The sequence below is a fragment of the Rhineura floridana genome, chromosome 4 (genome assembly GCF_030035675.1).
Source record: "Rhineura floridana isolate rRhiFlo1 chromosome 4, rRhiFlo1.hap2, whole genome shotgun sequence".
Taxonomy (NCBI): domain Eukaryota; kingdom Metazoa; phylum Chordata; class Lepidosauria; order Squamata; family Rhineuridae; genus Rhineura; species Rhineura floridana.
Window position 1 is genome coordinate 86,494,363 of NC_084483.1, and position 19,587 is coordinate 86,513,949.

General features: G+C 46.3%; 1 protein-coding gene across 5 annotated transcripts in view; it reads right to left on the reverse strand.

Annotated features, from left to right (window-relative positions):
• METTL24 (methyltransferase like 24) overlaps positions 1-19,587 on the reverse strand; it is a 141,209-nt gene that overhangs the window by 47,732 nt on the left and 73,890 nt on the right. For all 5 annotated transcript variants that reach the window (XM_061623604.1, XM_061623602.1, XM_061623603.1 and 2 more), the window contains one exon: positions 3,605-3,833. In XM_061623604.1, coding sequence (XP_061479588.1) covers positions 3,605-3,833 — 229 coding nt within the window. The remainder of the gene's footprint in view (positions 1-3,604; positions 3,834-19,587) is intronic.

Consider the following 19,587-nt stretch of genomic DNA (forward strand, 5'->3'; position numbering starts at 1 on the left):
AAATGTTAAATACGCAAAGAAGCACAAAAAACATCCACACCAAACGTTTTTTGAGCCATGGTATAGGATCTTCAACAAAAACCCGGGTTTCTATGTTAGACGGGAAAAAACAGAAGGAGGAAACAGCATGGGGTAATTTTCAAAAGGATGATGACACAATATAGATCCTCAATAAAGAAACACACATAATGAGCTGTGCAGAAGGCACTAAAAAGGTCCATTTGACAGCACCCTAAGAAAATGAATGAGACTGCAGACAAGAAAAGACTGCCAAATTAATATGGGTTAGAAAATGCTGGCATCAATTTGTTCTTAGGGAGAATATGATGGACATATGTAGGGAAATAAAAGGCCAGGCTCCAGTTCTAGACACACTTAACAAAGAAGAAAGGCCCATTGAACTCAGTGGGGCTTACTTCTTAGTAGACTTGTCTAGGATTGTATTTGTCTGGGATTGACTTGTACTAGGATTGATGCACTCTTTAATTAATAAACCGCTCTTAGGAGTCTCTCCACAATACACAAACCAGCAATGCAGGGCAGCCTTAATTTCCCCAGAGTCTTCTCAAGAACAGACAAAACTATATAAACTGAATTGTGTGTTTCATTCACACATTCTGTAAACAATAATTCTCATTAATTAAAAGCAAACTGGTTCCAAACTGGTTCTCCCTAAGTAACGTATAAACTCAACCACCACCACCCCAGACAAAAACAACACATTCTATGAATCTAGCATCAAATTCTAGCATCCAATAGGACAAAATGCAGCGTTCACTTGGCTGACTTCCATCCACCTGTTTCTGTCATTTGAAGGACATTTGCAGCTCAGAAACACAAATTGGCTTGCCAGGCCAGACCTACCATAAGACACAGGACAGAAGTCACCTCAGGCAAAAGATGCCAGGGCTCAGTGCACCATGCAGGGATGGAAATATCTGTCAATTTCAGTTCTCTCCGTTTCTCATTTTTCCAATCTTAAAATTCAGTTCTCCACATTTCTGCAGCAATTTGCAATTTTTTTTTGCTAAGAAACCCATTTTGTAGGCAGTTCTGACTGATGTATAAATTTCTGCAAGCAATTTCTCATATAATGCATTTTGGCATGTTATTTTCACTCATATATTTGTTTTATGCGCACTTTCCCCTAACACATGCATTTTTGTAAGCATTGGTTAGCAAACAGCATTGCACAATTCAAGTAAGTATGAATTTCTAAGGATGGTTGTGTTTTGGTTCTCATATTGTTTTGAAAAGTGTGAATTTGATAGATTCAGCTTCAAATGTGAATTTAATTGAATTTCTCACCCATCCCTAGCGCCATGTGCCCTGCCCTGAATTTCCCAAGCTATCATTGTCCCACTGGCAGTGTTGAAGTAAGATAAAACTGCCAGCCAGGTTGACTTCTGTACATGGAATGTGGGGAAGTGACAACTTGTCTCCCTCAGGCAGCAAAATGTCTTGGCCCTGTTGCCTTAATAGATGTAAAACCACATCCTATACTACTTATGGCTGTTCAAAACTAAGGCTTTAATGTGATGATCTTCTCCTATAGTTAATCCCGAAGATCTGGTATTGAGAAGTATATCCAGCTATTATTGATCTGTTTTGTTTGGTTAGAGATATATTTTCTCATAGGCTAGTGTCTGTGTCTCATTTGAAATGTGGTGCTGGAGGAGAGCTTTGCGCGTACCATGGACTGCGAAAAAGACAAATAATTGGGTGTTAGATCAAATTAAACCAGAACTATCACTTGAAGCTAAAATGTTGAAACTAAGGTTATCATACTTTGGACACATAATTTGAAGACATGATTTACTAGAAAAGACAATAATGCCGGGAAAAACAGAAGGGAGTAGAAAAAGAGGAAGGCCAAATAAGAGATGGATTGATTCCATAAAGGAAGCCACAGACCTGAACTTACAAGATCAGAACAGGGTGGTTCATGACAGATGCTCTTGGAGGTCGCTGATTCATACAGTTGCCATAAGTCGTAATCGACTTGAAGGCACATAACAACAACAAAGTGCCTCTGTTGCAGGTATATTTCATTTTCCAAACTACAATATTTGTATTGAATTGAAATATTTTGTTGCAATGAAATAATGCCTCTTTCCAACTATGCCAATCTCTCTTCAAATTACAGAATATAATTTGAATTACAGAGTATATTCTGTATAAATTATACAAAATATAATTTGAACTATAGAGTAGATCCATTGAAATCAATGGATATAACTAAATTAAGTCAATTGATTTCAGTCAGTGTACTCTAAGTATGACTTAGATGGGTATAACTCCTTTAGAAACAAAGCAGCATTCTGAAATGTATATGGAAAGACATTTATTGGTGTCTATTATAAAAATGTATATTCCGCCTTTCTAGAAAAAGCAGTACACATACACATGCAAAACATAGGCAACTGGTTGGTCACTGTGAGAACAGGATGCTGGACTAAATGGACCATTGGCCTGATCCAGCAGGCCTCCTCTTATGGTTTTATGTACTTATATATCATTGAAAAATCCTAATAAACAATTAAAAATAAACAGGAAAGAGCAGCCACATTAAGTATCCCTACCCACCAAATTTAAGAGCTACCAAAAGGCACTATTTCTCTCTGTGGTTATATATTCTTTGGCCCCATGACAAATGTGATACAAGCATAAAAAAAAGAAGCTTTGCTTTCTACTTTGTCATTTCAAAATAGTCAAGATGGTGGAAAGAAGAAAATAGCACATTGTGCTTTACAATGATGCTCTATATTTCACAGCTTTGCTTTGCAAGCCCTGGAACTGGTCTCCTCAACTAGATCTGTCCATGTCTTTAAAAGGAACAAAAAAGCATTTAGCACTACCTGCAGGCATCAAGATATATTAGCCATCTAATTCATTCCCTGCACACTCTCAAAGGTGGCAGAAACCTGAAGTATACTAGCTTAAAATGTCATGAACTTTTTGAAGTATGCATTGGCAAACGTTAGTGGAAACCTTCTACTGCATGTGCAATTCCCTAAAAGGAGGTCAGGCAAGCCCAGGGGGAAAAAATTACAGTCCATTTCAAGCCAGGATGTTTTTGCTACTGGTGTCACTGTCAGGAAAAAAAATAGTGACCTGAGTATCAACAATCCCTTTATAATCTCTTCTGCTCTAATTATAGATGAAAACATTTTCCCATTTCTATAAATTCTTCTGCACTTGGGATCACTGTACAATTCTGCTCCCTGCTATGTCTTCAGAGCCAATAAATAGTATAAGTTGTAAATACTGACAAGGCTTAAAGGGAGAAAAAAATCTAAAGAAGTAGCAGTGGTTTAAAAATTGTGGAGATGTTTAATAATTAGTTTTAAATCACTAGTCTTTCCTCCATTTGTGTCGCTCCCAAGAACCTCGATATTCACAGTAGATCATTCACATAATGACTATCTAAATATATGTTGCTGTAGCTCCATGTCAATTGTAGAAATGTATTGCCAATTATCTAAATGTCTGACTGTCCAGATACCATAGATATTATGAGGGCCACTTATATAAATGCAGTTTAAGCTCTAGTGGGTATCCCCAGTGACCCATTATGCAATATGAACAGCAGATGAATTCTTACCTTGTGATGTCCAAAGTCATTTAACACAGTGCCAAGCTTCTTGGTGTTGGCATGAGGCTTATGAGCAGCGATCATTGGATTTGGATCCCGCCAGTCTATCGACAGGCGATGGTACCAGAGGTGCTGTCCTTCCTGAACATGTGCCAATTTGATACTAGGGTCAAAGCGATGCACCTCACACCCACTGTTGGCCATGCTGATCTCAAACTGGTTGTCATCACTGCCCAATCTTACCAAGCAAACAGAAAAAGTGTTGTTATTTAAAAAATGAAAAATGAGGATCATTATTATTCACATTTTAGCCCATCTATCCTTAAAGGACAAGGCAGAAAAAGTCAGCTTTAAAACCAAGAGACATATATGTTTAAAATGCCAAAGTGCCCATCAATACAATGGACTGCATTTGATTTATTGTATTTACTAAGGGCTCCACCCCTGCTCATTTCGCTTGCCAGTCCTACCTACCGTTGCCAACCCCCTTCCCCCCTGGGTCACCAGAGGCCCCCTCCCCATGGTTTGCCGTAGCTCTCCCCCGTTCCCCTCAGGTGTCACCAGAGCTCTCCTCCCCTTTCCCCCCATTACCACCCCAGGGGGCACCAGAACTCCCCTCCCCCTTCTCCCCACCCGCCAGAGGGTGCCAGAAGTCCCGCTTCTCCCCACCACCACCCCAGGAGGCGCCAGAACTCCCCTCTCCCTTCTCCCCACCACTGCCATCCCAGGGCATACCAGAACTCTCCTCACCCTTCTCCCTACCACCACCCCAGGGGTTGCCAGAGCTCCCCTCCCCATTCCACCACCAACACCAACACCGCAGGGGGTGCCAGAACTCACCTCCCCTGGCTGGTCTCCCACCCACCTGGTGAGGTCAAGCTTCAGGCGTGGTCACACAGGTCCACTGTTCCCTCCACTCCCAGGCAGCTCCCTAAGCTGCCCACCTCCACTACTTACCTCCTTGTTGCTATCCCTCTCACTGCAGCAGTTTACCTCACCTTGTCTGCCTCATCTGTAAGCATCACACTACCCATGAATGCTTACAAAAATATAATACAGATAGAGATAATGTGCAATGATGTAGGAACAAAACCTGATCCCTGCCTTAGACACTGGTAACTTCCATATCAAGGATCATGTTGTGCTGAGAATGTGGGTTAAGCATATGCAAACAGACACATGTTACAGCAGCTGTGCAACTGCTTCACCATGTGACTGTCTCACAAGTCAACCTAGGGTAATTATAATGCTGCCACAAAATTGCTCAACTGGCACAGTAAACATGACTTGAATTACAACATATAATAAAGCAACCACAAAAACAGTTGTCATACATTTAATGATCAATTTCTGGGTGGGGATGTGGAAACATTCAAGGAAGCTTACAATACCACAATTTAAAGAAAATCTTTCTGTATAATACTTTTGTAAGCATCACTCTACCATGCTTCTGGTATGAGAAGGAAGGAGGGAGGGCTGGTGACTCATGGGGGGAGGGAGCAGGGAATGCTGGTAACCTGTGGAATGAGGGAGAGCTGGTGACCTGTGGAGGAGGGGAAGTATTGGTGACCTAGGGAGAGGAGAGAGGGGAGTGCTGGTGATTCATGGGGGGGACACAAAGTACTGGCAATTCATGGGGGAGGAGGAGGGAGTGCTGGCGACCCATGTGCAGGGAGCAAGGTGGGGACACTGGCAACCCATGGGAGAGGGGGAGCGCTGGTGACCTGTGTTCAGAGGGACAGAGGCGTGTGCTGGCAACCCATGGGGGGTGCACTAGCGACAGAGGGCGGGGTTGGCAAGCAAAGCAAGCAGGGACGGAGCCCCTAGTAAGTAACTAAAAATAAAAAAGAATGACAATGACAGAAAAAAGACATGGTGTGATTCCTCAGGCTAATTCAAATCAGCCTGGCACTTTCCTGAAAAGAGAAGTAAAGACAAGAATGGACTAGATACACAGACCTCTTTAGAGAGGGCATTCCATATCCTAGGTCCTACAACTGAAAAGGCCCTGCTCAATGTTCCTACCTACTGCACTTCAAAAAGTGGGGGAAGGGGGCAGTCGGCAGGATGTCAGCAGCTGAGTGAAGCACCTGAGCAGGTTCATATGGTAGGGTGTGGGCTTTGAAAAACCCTTGTCACAGACCATATGGGGCCTTAAAAATTAAGACTAGGTGTCCAAATTGGGCTCAGAAGCAATTTGGCAGCCAGTGTAGCTGGAACAAAACTGGAGTTATATGCTCAGAACACATCTGCCCAAACAAAAGTCAATATGCTACATTCTGGACCAACTGAACCTTTCAGCACTCTTCAAAGCACCCCTTCCATGCGGAGTGCAGTACAATAATCTAATCTGGATGTAACTAAGACATGAATGATTATGGCCAAGTCCAATTTCTCCAGTTCATATGTGCATGTACATCACATGATTTATCTTCATTTGATGTCTCTCAGATAAACTTGTTAATGGACTCAGTTGAAAACCACTTTGTATGTAGGAAAACAAATCTTTACTATGTCATTTTGAGGGCACATTGACACATGCTTATCAATGGTTGATGTTCCACCTATCAAATAGTGAATGCACATGTATGAGTTTGTCTGAACTCTGCAAGATGGATTCAATTTACATTCTGAGACTCAAACTTTACATTATGTTAATTACCATTTTTAAAAAGTGGGTTTAGTGCACCCTCAATTCACACTGAGGTCTAAAAAACAGTTTCTCATTACCACACAAACATACACACACACTTGGCCTCAGAGCAGTTTGCAATAAACAGCAACTTGGGAGCAAACAGTAACAGGAGACGGGGGTTCAGGTGGGAAAACAGGAAACAAGACATGGGATCAAAGACCTATGGCTGCATTTCCTTCAGAATAAACCAAGAGTATTAAGCTCACTAAAAACCATGTAGCTTAGCCTTCAGCACACCAGCTACACTAGTATGTGACTGACTATTGCAGGCTGGAAATCTGGCAAGTCTCTAGATACCTTGATAATACAAGAAATATGATATTGCTTAAGGCCGCACAAAGGGCTCTTATTTGGTCTACACACTGACTTTCATCCTCTTCTGATTGTTTGGAATCTGAGGCAGGTGGGAATCTAGAAGAAAAGCTGAGGGTCCTATTTTCCATAGGTTGGATTCAGACTAAGTTAATGGCACCTAGTTCCCATTGAAATCAATAGGGTTTAAACAAGGTTATGATGGGAATTAAATGCAGCTAATGGTGCAATCCTACCCATGTCTACTCAGATGTAAGTTCTGTTGAATTCAGTGGGACTTTCTCCCAGGAAAATTGGGTTAGGATTGTAGCCTTAGTCTGGATCAACCCTTGTAAGTCTTCTGTATCTAGAGAAAAAAGTAAAGGACTAACTCCTTTATGTTTATTGTCGATTGTCCATTTTGAAATGTTTAACCTTTGTGTGCACAGTTAAACATTCCAGAATTCTGAAACCTGGGAAAACCTTTTGTAATCCTGTTTTTTTAAGCATTGTTTCAGGTGCAGCACTAACCTCTTTTATAAATTCACAGGGTGCTTTTCGTACTAAACCAATGTAAAAATGGACCATTGGTCTCACCTGAAGGGTGATTTTCACAGGTAGACTGCCATCAAGCGGGTATCATAGCTCCACCTAGTGTCTGAAGGCAAGAATGTTCTGAAGTCAAGACTAGGGGCCTCAGGCCCCTCCTACTCTCCAGTTCATTCGCGATGAGTCCAGAGAGAGATATCTAAAAATGTATGAAAAAAGGCCAACAGACAAGGAAATAACAAAATTGCAATTCCATAATAATACAATACTCACATTTCAATATAACAGGTTCAGAAGGTCTTGACTTCATTACATAGAACCTAAACCTTATGGAGTAAACAGAAATATATAGAAACAGATGGAAAATCCCTAGATATCCTCCAACAGGGAGGGTCATGATGGCAGTCTACCTGTGAAAATCACCCTTCAGGTGAGACCAATGGTCCATTTTCCACAGGTAGCCTGCCATCAAGCGGGATGTACCAAAGCAGCCCATAACAGGGAGGGACCATCCACATCCTAATCATCATTGAGAACCTGTTGCAACACCTGCCTACCAAAGGAGGCATCGGCAGAGGCATAACGGTCTATTTTGTAATGCCTTATAAACGAATCTGGGGTAGACCAAACAGCCGCTCTCCAAATGTCTGCAAGGGAAGCATTGGTTGTAAAAGCAGCCATAGTGGCTGCTGATCTAGTAGAATGTGCTGTTATTCTAGAAGGAATAGGAAGCTTAAGAGACTCATAAGCCAAGGTAATACATGCGCGCAACCAGCGAGATAAGGTAGAATTAGCTACTTTCTTCCCCACAGATCGCGGATGAAAGGATACAAACAAGGACTCAGTTAGTCTTATGGGTTCAAGACACGTAGGTCTTGAGGGCCCTCCGGACATCTAACGAATGCCAAGCCTTCTCCAGGGGATGGATGGGATTCGGGCAAAAGGAAGGAAGAACGATGTCCTGGTTGCAATGAAAGGCTGAATTGACCTTGGGACGGAAGGAGGGATCTGTCCGCAGTACAACAGAGTCCTTATGAAAAACACAAAGATGGCGGGCGGAAGACAATGCGCCCAATTCCAAGACTCTTCTCGCAGAGGTGATCGCAATCAGGAACAAGACTTTGAACGACAACAGACGTAATGGCACAGTCCTAAGGGGTTCAAATGGAGGGCGTTGTAGAGCCTGCAGAACCTTTGACAAACTCCATGAAAGAAAGCGATGGGATACAGCTGGTGAACGTAGAGCGGCTCCCCTCAGAAAATGTTTGATAAGAGGGTGCAAGGCAATAGGAGTATCAGTGGATGAAACTGAGAGAATGGACGATAAAGTGGACACATGTTGACGTAAGGTGTTGGTTTTAAGTTCCATCATTAGGCCTTTATGAAGAAATTGCAACACCTGTTGTATTGTGGCTTAAGCAGGATGGAAGGTTTGGGACTGACACCACCTGGAGAATGCCACCCAAGTATTCTGATATATACAAGTGGTAGACGGACGTCTAGAGGCCAGTATAATGTCAATAACCTCTTTAGATAGGCCTGCGCACCTCAAATGTCCCCGTTCAAAAGCCAAGCTGTTAGGTTGAGCCAATTGGGGTCCTGATGCCATATTGGACCCTGTGATAAGAGGTCTGGCCTGACTGGGAGCGTCACTGACATGGCAAGGAGGTCCGAAAACCACAGTCAATGGGGCCAATACGGGGCTATTAGAACCAGTTTGGCCCTCTCGCATCAAACCTTCCTCAGAGTTCTGGCCAGAAGTGGTACTGGAGGAAATGCATACAGCAGGCCGTCCGGCCATGGTATCGACAGCACATCCACTGCTTCCACTGTTGTGTCCAGGTACCGTGCGAAATACCTGGGCAGCTGGAAATTGAGACTGGAGGCAAACAGATCCACTGAGAAAATACTGAATCGATGTTGAAGAAGATGGAATATCATCGGATGAAGTTTCCATTCTCCTGGAAAGGCCTGTTGTCTGCTGAGCCAGTCAGATGTCACATTCCAAATTCCTCTGATGTTCTGCTTTCAAGGATTTCAGATGTTTTTCTGCCCACTTGAATATTTGGTAGGCTAGGTTCTGTAGGGAACGAGACCTGTTTCCCCCCTGTCTGTTTAAATGACATTTCGCACATGTGTTCTCCGTTCGAATGAGAACATGGTCCAAGAGGAATAGAGACTGAAAATGAAGAAGAGCTAAGTGGACAGCTCTCAGTTCCAGCCAATTGATGCTCCTAGTCCGCTCGATGTCAGACCAAACCCCTTGAACAAACTGGGAGTTGCAGTGGGCTCCCCAGCCGGTGAGACTGGCATCTGTGGTTATAACAGTCCTGTGGGGTTCTTGGAACGGAGTGCCCCTGTTGAGATTTTGGACTATCGTCCACCAGCGAAAGGAAAGACGCAGTACATGATCCAAGAACATTGTTCAGTGGTTGGATCTGGCAATGTCCTGCTGGACCTGTAATAAGACCCACTGAAGTTGGCGAGTATGAGCTCAAGCTCATGGTACAATGTGGATGGTGGACACCAACATTCACAGAGCCTTTGCTAGAAACATCACATCTGCGCTTGAACAAGGCATCAAAAGGAGTGCCATGTCTCTGATGGCTGTGATGCGGTCTGAAGACAAAAAGACCATCGCCTGTAAGGTGTCTAGCATTGCCCCTAGATGTTGTAGTTGTTGGTGTCAGCTCTTCACTGAGACAGCAGTGTCGGTGGGGGTGCAGGCAGGGCTGGAGATTCCTTGGTAATTGCCAGGCCGTAAGTCCTCAGCTGGCAGCTTGGCAATAAATCTGCCAGGCTAGCAAGGAGGAAGCAAGATAAGGGCAGAGGCCGTTCAAAGCTTACGTGCCAAGCCAGAAATCCAGAAGAGACGTCAGTGAAGGTCCGGGTCTGGTTTGCTGAGAGATCAGTCCAAGTCAAGGTTCAGGGGATAGGAAGACACACAGTGGTCACGCCTGATGTTGTAGTCAGCAACAAGCTGAAGCCAAGGTTTGACTTTTAAGGAGCAGGTTTGTCAGCAGGTGTGAGCCATCAGCATTTTGGCCCTAAGTGGACAGGCCTGCCCCTCTTCTGCCTGACCTTCTGTTGTCTACGTTCTGCAGGTGAGGGGGAAGTATCCTGTTCACTGTCTGCGTCTGGCTGAAGGGCTTCAGCTGTGTCTGGGTGCTCTGCAGCTGAGGGGGAGAAGGAGCTGAGTTCTCAGGAGTTTCCTCCATTTCTCCTTCTGGGTCTGCTGCTTCTGGGTCTGCTGCTGTTACTCCCGAGTCATCCTCGTCTGATGAGTCCTCTGACGGGGCCATGACAGTTGGGTTGGCTGGAGATGACTTTTGTTGAGATTGACTAGCCAACCATGGGTCCGCAAAACATGGAGCGTGAGGGTCAGATGGAGATGAGCCAGCTCCATGGAACTTGCCTGTATTAATAGATCGTCTAAGTATGGGTCGATATGCACCCCTTGTAGGCAGAGGTAAGCCACCAAGATGAGTAGCACCTTGGTGAAGACTCTCAGGGTGGACGAGAGACCGAATGGCATTGCTCGATATTGTAAATGCTAGGGGCCGAAGGCAAACGGAAGGAACTTTCTGTGAGCTATGCAAATAGGCACGTGGAGGTACGCTTCCTTTAGGTTGACAGAAGCCAGGAAATCTCCTTTGTGAAGGCTTTCTGTAATGGAGTGGAGGGATTCCATTTTGAATTTGCGATACTTTACGAAAACAGTTGATGACCTTGAGGTCCAACACTGCCCTCCATGACAGATCTCGTTTGGGCACTGCAAACAGGAGGGAGTACACCCCTTCCAACCTCTCTGCTGTGGGGACTGGCTCTATTGCCGCTATGTCCAAGAGGTGATGTATGGCTTTTTGCATGATGCAGTGTCTGGATGGAGCCTTGGGACAAGGAAAGGGATGAAATCTGTCCGGAGGGGGTGCCCAAAACTCTAGTGCATAGCCATGATGAAAAAGATCTCTGATCCAAGCATCCTGTGTCAGATGCAGCCAGTGGTTTGCAAACAGAAGTAATCTGCCCCTGACCGGGATCGCGTCAGCATTGTCTGTGCTGGCGAACCCCTCCATGATATGAAGATGTTAAGGTACCTCTACGTCCCTGGTACTGACCTCTGCCCGGGTAACATTGTCTGTGCCAAACTCCCCTGGAGGTACGGAAGTCGGTGGCTCAAAAATTGCAGCCTCGTGCCCCGGACCGCGATCCTCGAAAGGGCTGGAATGCACAGTATGGGGCGAAACGTCTGAACTGCCTGTGATCATCATTTCGGGCAGTGGGCAAGACAGGCTTCCGAGCATCCTTGGGGTCCACTAATACTGCTTTTAGGGCTTCCTCCCCGAAGAGTAATGATCCAGCGAAAGGTGCCCTTGACAAGTTGACCCTGGCTGTAGAGTCCGCCTCCCAGTGACGGAGCCAGAGAGTTTGCCAAGCCACCACCTGAGCAGCCATGGCTCTTGCTCCCAGCTGAGTTGAATCCAAGGTGGCATCTGCTACAAATGCCGCTGTCTTGCGTAGTTTCACCATGGTCCGTCTTAGAGAGACCGGATCAGGATTGGGGTCATCTAAAAGGTCATCTAGCCACATCATTGATGCCCTTGAGAAGATGGAAGCTGAAGCAGCAGCCCGCATGGCAAAGGTGGTAGCCTCGTGGTTTTTACGTACGGCAAAGTCTAGTCTCTGCTCAGAGGCGTCCTTCAACTGTGAGTCCCCTTCCCTCGGCAGGAGGGATTGAGAAACTAAACTAGAAATCGGCTCGTCTATACCGGGAACAGCCAGCCGATTTATAAACTCCGGAGCCAGGGTGTAAAGCTTGTCAGCAAGGGCCGTAAAATGGCGTGTCTGCAGCGGGCGAGACCATTCATCCTTGGCCAGTTTGTCGATCGGATCTGGCACAGGGAGGTAGTACTCCGTTGATTTGGGGGATTTCAAAACCTTGGCCTCCTTAACAGGGGGAGTGGCAGCTGCAAGTTGCGGAGGTTGGAGTCATAAGGTGTTCAAAACTCTACGAGCAAGGGGATGATAATTGGCTGCATCAAACAGGTGATAGGATGCATCCTCCTCCTGTTCTGACTGATCACTCCACTCGTCTCCTTTGGCTTGCATAGAATACGATGGATCCTCCAAACCAGTAATCTCATCGCCAAACCTGCCCCTGGCAATGTCGAAAGGGTTTGGTGAGCAGGATGGATCTGCCTCATTGGCTACATAGTGTCCCCAAGTGCCAGATTGACTGTGTACGCTCCGCTGATGAAGGGCAGTGACCTGTGATTGTGACTGTGCTTGAGAAAAGAATGATAGCATGTCCTGTAACTGAGAGAGAAACTCAGGAGACAACTGCAGGCCCGGTGGGGGAGGATGGTCTGAGTGGCCCGGCTGATTCAATGATGGTTGCACTTGTTGAGGCAAATTTACAGGGAGCTCATCAGGCTGAAGAGATGAATGAGCCCTAGGAGGCAATATAGGTGGAGGCAGGCAACTGACCGCTGGCTGGGCAGGGAACCCCTCAAATTCATCCCCAGATGACCCGGCAGGGGAATGAAAAAGGGCTGTTAATTGTCCTTAGCCCACATTTTCAGAAGCTGGAGCAGACACGTAACGTGCTTGCTTGGAAGCGCTGTAGCTTGACAGATGTTTAGTTTTAGCAACAGCCTTGGCGTGTAATCTGGGTTGCTTATGCTTAGCTGACTTGTGTGAAGTAGTTTTGCCTGATTGTTTTGTCCTGGTCGCCTGAGTTGCCACTGGCTATTGATCCACCATCAGATATCTCTGAGAGGGGTTCAGTACACGCCCACGGATGGGGGAGAATGCACAGTTCCAAATAGCCTTAGTACACGCCCACAGATGGGGGAGAATGTACAAACTTGAAGGCTTTAGCACACGCCCACGGATGGGGGAGAATGTACAAACTTGAAGGCTTTAGCACACGCCCACGGATGGGGGAGAATGTACAGATTCCAATACACTGCAGTACACACACAGCAGGATATACAGCTGCTATGCGGAAGGACCTTGTGCAGGCTTTATCTATACTTGAATAAAATAAGAAAAACTCAAGATATATCTGTACTTGAACAAAATAAGAAAACACAGGTCTAAACAGCTCTAGCACAGGCAGAGAGATAAACCAGTAGATTTCAGAGAAAAAGAGTGGGGAAAAGGCCAAAACAAAATGGCACCCTCCAAAAGAGCGGGGAAAAAGTGAAACAAAATGGCAGCCGGGGAGAGGAAGGAGCAATGGCGGTGATCGAGATAACCAGAAACGTTAAAGGCCAGCTGGGAGAACCGCTGCCATCTAGAGAAAAAATGGCCACCGAGAGCTGAGAGGGTCAGCTGTGGTCAGTGCAAACGGCTGCAATAGCGAGCCGGGGAGGGAGGTGGGAAGGACTGAGGAAAGCAGCCGCAGTCACCCTGCCAGGAAAAACCATGCGTGCTCCTAGGATGAGATAGCAGTCGCGGGCTCTCCAAACGGCCGCAGTAGCAAGCCGGGGGGTGCCAACAAAGAAGGCACCGCCGCATCAAAGCAGAGCTTCAGGGAAAAAGAGAACCCGCAGCCGCAGGATCCTGGCCACTAAAAAGAAACAGCTCGAGCCGCCGCTGAGCCAGTGGCACAAAAACGGTTTAATGGTGGCACTAAGGAGGGAGCCGCAGCCGCAGACTCCCAGCTGGGAAAATACAAGTCGCCGCTGTATGAGGAAGGGAGAACCGCAGAAGCGATCTCTCAGCCAACAGAGGGGAAGTGGCGGCCATCCCCAACAAAGGGACCAAGGGGGAGAGGGAAGACAAACGCGCACACAACCCCCCCAAAAATCCCAGCTAAAAATAAAAATGAACGAAGTGAACGAACAATCAGAACCACACTCCTAAGGCAATAACAGAGGGAAGGGAACAAGAGGAAACAACAACAACCAGTCCCACACACTCTGTCACACAAAATACAAACACAGAAAACTTAGCTACACACTACGCTATTCTAGTTATCCAACTGCCTCAGACGAAGGCGAGAATGAACTGGAGAGTGGGAGGGTCCTGAGGCCCCTAGTCTTGACTTCAGAACATTCTTGCCTTCAGACACTAGGTGGAGCTATGATACACACTTGATGGCAGGCTACCTGTGGAAAATGATTATTCACATTCATTGATCCATTTTGCAATGTTCCATCATGCCAGTAGCATTGGCCTCCGTAAATCACAGAATGTTACCACATGCATCCCTATGCATGCACCAGTGCCTGCAGGAAGAGAAGAACACTGCTGCCCAGGGAAGGAGAGCCTGCTGCTGCTGCTGCTGGATCACCATCTCCACCATCCTTCCCAGTGGGACTGCTGCCTGGCAGACGTGCCTCCTGCAGGACCAGGCCCCAGGTACCCAGCCAGCTGTGACTGATTCCCATCACCTGTCCCTCTTTGGAGGGATACATAAGCCGGCTGGCTGAGGTGGCCTGGGTTTTTTTGTGTGTGCTGTGTCTGTTTGTTTTTTGTTTGCTTTCCTCTCTGCGGCTGCTGCTACAGTGTGCTTCTCCGTCACTGCCGCCGTTGCGGCTTTGCCCATAGAGACTGCTGCTGCTCGGTGCCTGGCCTGCTGTTACCTTGTGGCCGCCGCGGCTTTGTTTCTCGCCGCAGCTGACGTTTTTGTGGGCCTTTACCATCATCTGACTGTTTAGGTGGGAAGAAGAGAGATCTTGCAGCTGGCATCTGCGTGCACAGTATGCGGGCCTAGGTTTTGGCATGTTGGCTGAATTTGAATGGTGTGGTTGTATAGTGAGTGTGTGTTGTGTGTGAGGGTGTATGTTTGTATATATGGTTGTTTGTATTTTTGTATTATAGTTTACAATGTGCCAGGGGAAGAGATCTTTCTATCAAGTGGGGAGACTAGAGGGGGGCCCAACTGCCGTAGTGACGGGCAGAGGGAGTTATGGTGTTATGAGAGGGACATGCCAGGTAAGGGGAACGCGGCCCAGACATGTAGTGGCTGTGCCTTGTTCCGGTCCCTCTCATATCCGCAGGGTTGTTGGTTGTCCTCTCAGCCAACCCTCAGATCTCCAGTTGCTGCTTCTTAATGCCAGATCGGTACAAAATAAAACCTCCCTCATCCATGATTTGATTATGGATGAGGCAGCCGATCTGGCATGCATAACCGAGACCTGGGTAAGCGAGCAGGGTGGAGTTAGTCTCTCCCAGCTCTGCCCACCGGGGTATTTGGTTCAGCATCATGGGAGATCTGAGGGTCGGGGAGGTGGGGTTGCTGTGGTCTATAAGAGTTCCATCTCACTCACCAAGCACCATGTCCATGCAGTTACCGGTCTGGAGTGTTTGCACCTTGTGTTGGGCCAGAGGGACAAACTGGGAATTCTTTTGGTGTACCGCCCACCTTGCTGCCCAATGGCTTCCCTAACTGAGCTGACGGATTGTTGAGATCCCCCAGACTATTAGTACTGGGGGATGTCAACATCCATGCCAAGGCTTCTTTGTCTGGGGCGGCTCAGGACTTCATGGACGCCATGACAACCATGGGGCTGTCTCAACGTGTTAGTGGCCCAACACATACATCGGGGCATACTCTCGACCTTGTTTTTACTACTGGACATGGGGATAGTCATCTGGATGTGGGGAGTCTTACATCTCTCCCTTTGTCATGGTCAGATCACTGCTTGCTGAAGTTTAGACTTTCAGATAGGACTGGCGCTCCTGTCGAAGCCCTGGCTAATCTGTGGAATGCAGAGATGACCCGGGCAGTGGACACGATCGCTCCTGCGCGCCCTCTCCTTTGTAGAGCTCATACAGCTCCTTGGTATACTCTGGAGCTAAGAGCGATGAAGCAAGATAGGAGACGGCTTGAGCGGAGTTGGAGACGAACTCCCAACGAATGCAATTATGCGCTGGTTTGTGCTTCTACCAAGCGGTATGTAGGTGCGGTGAGGGCGGCGAAGAAACAACATTTCGCCGCCACTATTAAGTCATCTCTCTCCCGCCCAGCGGAGCTTTTTAGAGTTGTCCGAGGGCTACTCCACCCTGGCCCACAGGACATGGTAGATACATCGGTAGCCCGCTGTAATGAGTTTGCTAAGCACTTCCAGCATAAGATCTTATGCATTCGTCGGGACCTAGATTCCCATTTTATGACAGTTAGTCCTAATGAGGTGTCTGGAACACAGTCTAGTCATGTTTTGTTGGATGAGTTTCAGTCGGTTCAGTTCGAGGACGTGGACAAGGTGCTTGGACAGGTACGTGCAACCACTTCGGTACTTGATCCTTGCCCCTCTTGGCTTATAAAAACTAGCAAGGATGGAACAGCTGGCTGGGCCAAGGAAGTGATAAATGCCTCTTTACGAGAGGGAGTGGTCCCTGGCTGTCTGAAAGAAGCGGCGTTGAGACCACTCCTGAAAAAACCTTCCTTGGACCCAGAGGACTTTAACAACTATAGACCAGTGGCAAATGTTCCATTCTTGGGCAAGGTCTTGGAACGAATGGTTGCTGACCAGCTCCAGGCGCTATTGGATGAAACCGATTATCTAGATCCATTTCAGTCGGGTTTCAGACCTGGTTTTGGCACTGAGACGGCCTTGGTCGCCCTGTTTGATGACCTATATTGGGAGAGAGACAGAGGGAGTGTAACTCTGTTGATTCTCCTTGATCTCTCAGTGGCTTTTGATACCATCGACCATGGTATCCTTCTGGAGAGACTTGCGGAGTTGGGTGTTGGAGGCACTGCTTGGCAGTGGTTCCGCTCCTACTTGGCGGGTCGTCTCCAGAAGATAATACTTGGGGAACATTGCTTGACCCCGTGGGTTCTCTAATATGGGGTCCCGCAGGGTTCGGTCTTGTCTCCCATGCTCTTTAATATCTACATGAAGCCGTTGGGTGCAGTCATCCGGAGTTTTGGAGTGCGTTGTCATCAGTACGCTGATGACACGCAGCTCTACTTCTCCTTTTCATCTTCTTCAGGTGAGGCGGTCGATGTGCTGAACCGTTGTCTGGACGCGACAATGGACTGGATGAGAACTAACAAACTGAGACTCAATCCGGATAAGACTGAGATGCTGCTGGTGGATGGTTTCTCTGGTCAGATGGTGGATACATACCCTGTCCTGGATGGGGTTACACTCCCCCTAAAGGATCAGGTTCGTAGTTTGGGAGTCGTTTTAGACTCTTCCCTATCACTCGAGGCCCATGTAGTCTCGGTAGCACGGAATGCGTTTTACCAACTTCGGTTGGTAGCCCAGCTACGTCCCTATCTGAGTAAGGAGGACCTTACATCAGTGGTTCATTCTCTGGTAACCTCACGTTTGGACTACTGCAACGCGCTCTACGTAGGGCTACCTCTGAAGACGGTTCGGAAGCTACAGCTAGTGCAAAATACGGCGGCCAGACTGCTAACAAGAACTAAGCGGTCTGAGCATATAACACCTGTTCTGGCTCGCCTGCACTGGCTTCCAATATGCTACCGGGCCAGATTCAAAGTGTTGGTATTAACCTATAAAGCCTTATACGGCGCGGGACCACGATACCTGCAGGAACGCCTCTCCCGTTATGAACCAGATCGTACACTACGGTCTACTACGAAGGCCCTCCTCCGGGTCCCGACCCATACGGAGGCCCGGAGGGTAGTAACAAGATCTAGGGCCTTCTCAGTGGTGGCCCCCGAATTGTGGAATAGTCTCCCCGAGGAGGTACGCCTGGTGCCGACACTATTATCTTTTCGGCGCCAGGTTAAAACCTTTCTCTTCTCTGAGGCATTTTAATCTAAGTTATTTATGTAAATGTTGTAATTGGTATTTTAGATGATGTACTTTTATATTTGTTATATTGATCTTGTAATTTTATTATTGTATATGTTTCTATGTTTGCCGCCCAGAGAGCTGTTTGCTAGTCGGGCGGGATATAAGCTGAATAAAATAAATAAATAAATAAATAAATAAAAAATAATCTAAAAGGGGCAGCCTCCAGAAGTTTTGAGCTCCGTTCCATCATGTTCATATGAAATGCTTTCTGCTTTTTATCTCAGTCCTCACAAATGCACAAACAGTAACTACATCCCTTTCAATGCTTCACGCAATACAGATTTTTCATAGGGCTGGCCCTTTACATACTTAAAACATTTGTTCTCATTCTAGTCGTCTTCTGGGAAGAAGCCAGCTGGTCTTCATTTCCTCTTTCATAAATAGAAATTCATTAGATAAAGAAGTGTATTTCAAGGAGATTTTGTCTCATTCTGAACGAGATTGATTCTCTGTGCAATCATACACCAAGTGCCAATGTCACTGAAAGACCGTAACTGGATTGGAGTCACAAGGAATTACAATTGATTGCTATGTAATTCCTCAAGAATTACAAACACAGAGAGACTAAATTTATCTGAACATTACTAGAATTTTTCTTAATTTACTTCTGCTCTTTTAAAATAATCTTTAGTACCTATATATTTCAGCAGAGGGGACTGGTTCATTTTCTCTTTAAAGTATTTTATTTACATAACAAGAACAGTTCTAAACCAGAGAAAAACTAAAACTTTACAAAACCACTAAAACAATAATTTAAAAAAGCATTATTTCAAAGGTTTCATTATCTCTTTGGTTTTCTTAGGTTATCAGAAGGAGTTGTTAAAGGAAGTTAGATACTGAGTCGGTTGCGTTAATTGAAGCAAGGTAGCAAAATTCAATATGTAATTTAAAAGTATTTAAAAGTGTTTTGGTTAAATTATTTTTCAATTATCTACATACAATCATCAGAACATGAGAAGAGCTCTGCTGGATCCAAAGGCCCATCTAGTCCAGCATCCTTTATTCTCAGAGGCCAACCGAATGGGAAGTCCACAACAAGACCTGAGCGCAGAAGCACTCTCCTCACTGTGATTCCCAGCAAGTGATATTCAGAAGCATACTGCCTCTGACAGTAGAACACAGCCATCATGGCTAGCAAACAAATGTAGAGCGCATACAGCTCCATGGTATACCGTGGAGCTGAGAGTGATGAAGCAAGAGAGGAGGAGGCTTGAGTGCAGATGGAGGCGAACTCCTGACGAATGCAATTATGCTTTGGTAAGTGCTTCTTCTAAGAGATATTTTGCTGCCACAATTAAGGCATCTCTCTCCCGCCCGGCGGAGCTCTTTAAAATTGTACGAGGGCTTTTACATTCTGGCCCTCGGGATATTATGGATTCATCTGTAGCCCGCTGTGATGAGTTCACGAGGCACTTCCAGGATAAGATCGCATGCATTCGCCGGGACTTAGACTCCAATGTTATGACAGTGAGTTCCAACGAAGCATCCAGAACGCGGTCTTGTCCTTATTTATTGGATGAGTTTGTCTGTACAGCTTGAGGATGTTGACAAGATCCTTGGACTGGTGCGGGCGACCACATCTGTTCTGGACCCTTGCCCCTCTTGGCTGGTGAAAGCTGGCATGACCGGAACCGCCGGCTGGGCCAAGGAGATAATAAACGCCTCTTTGAGAG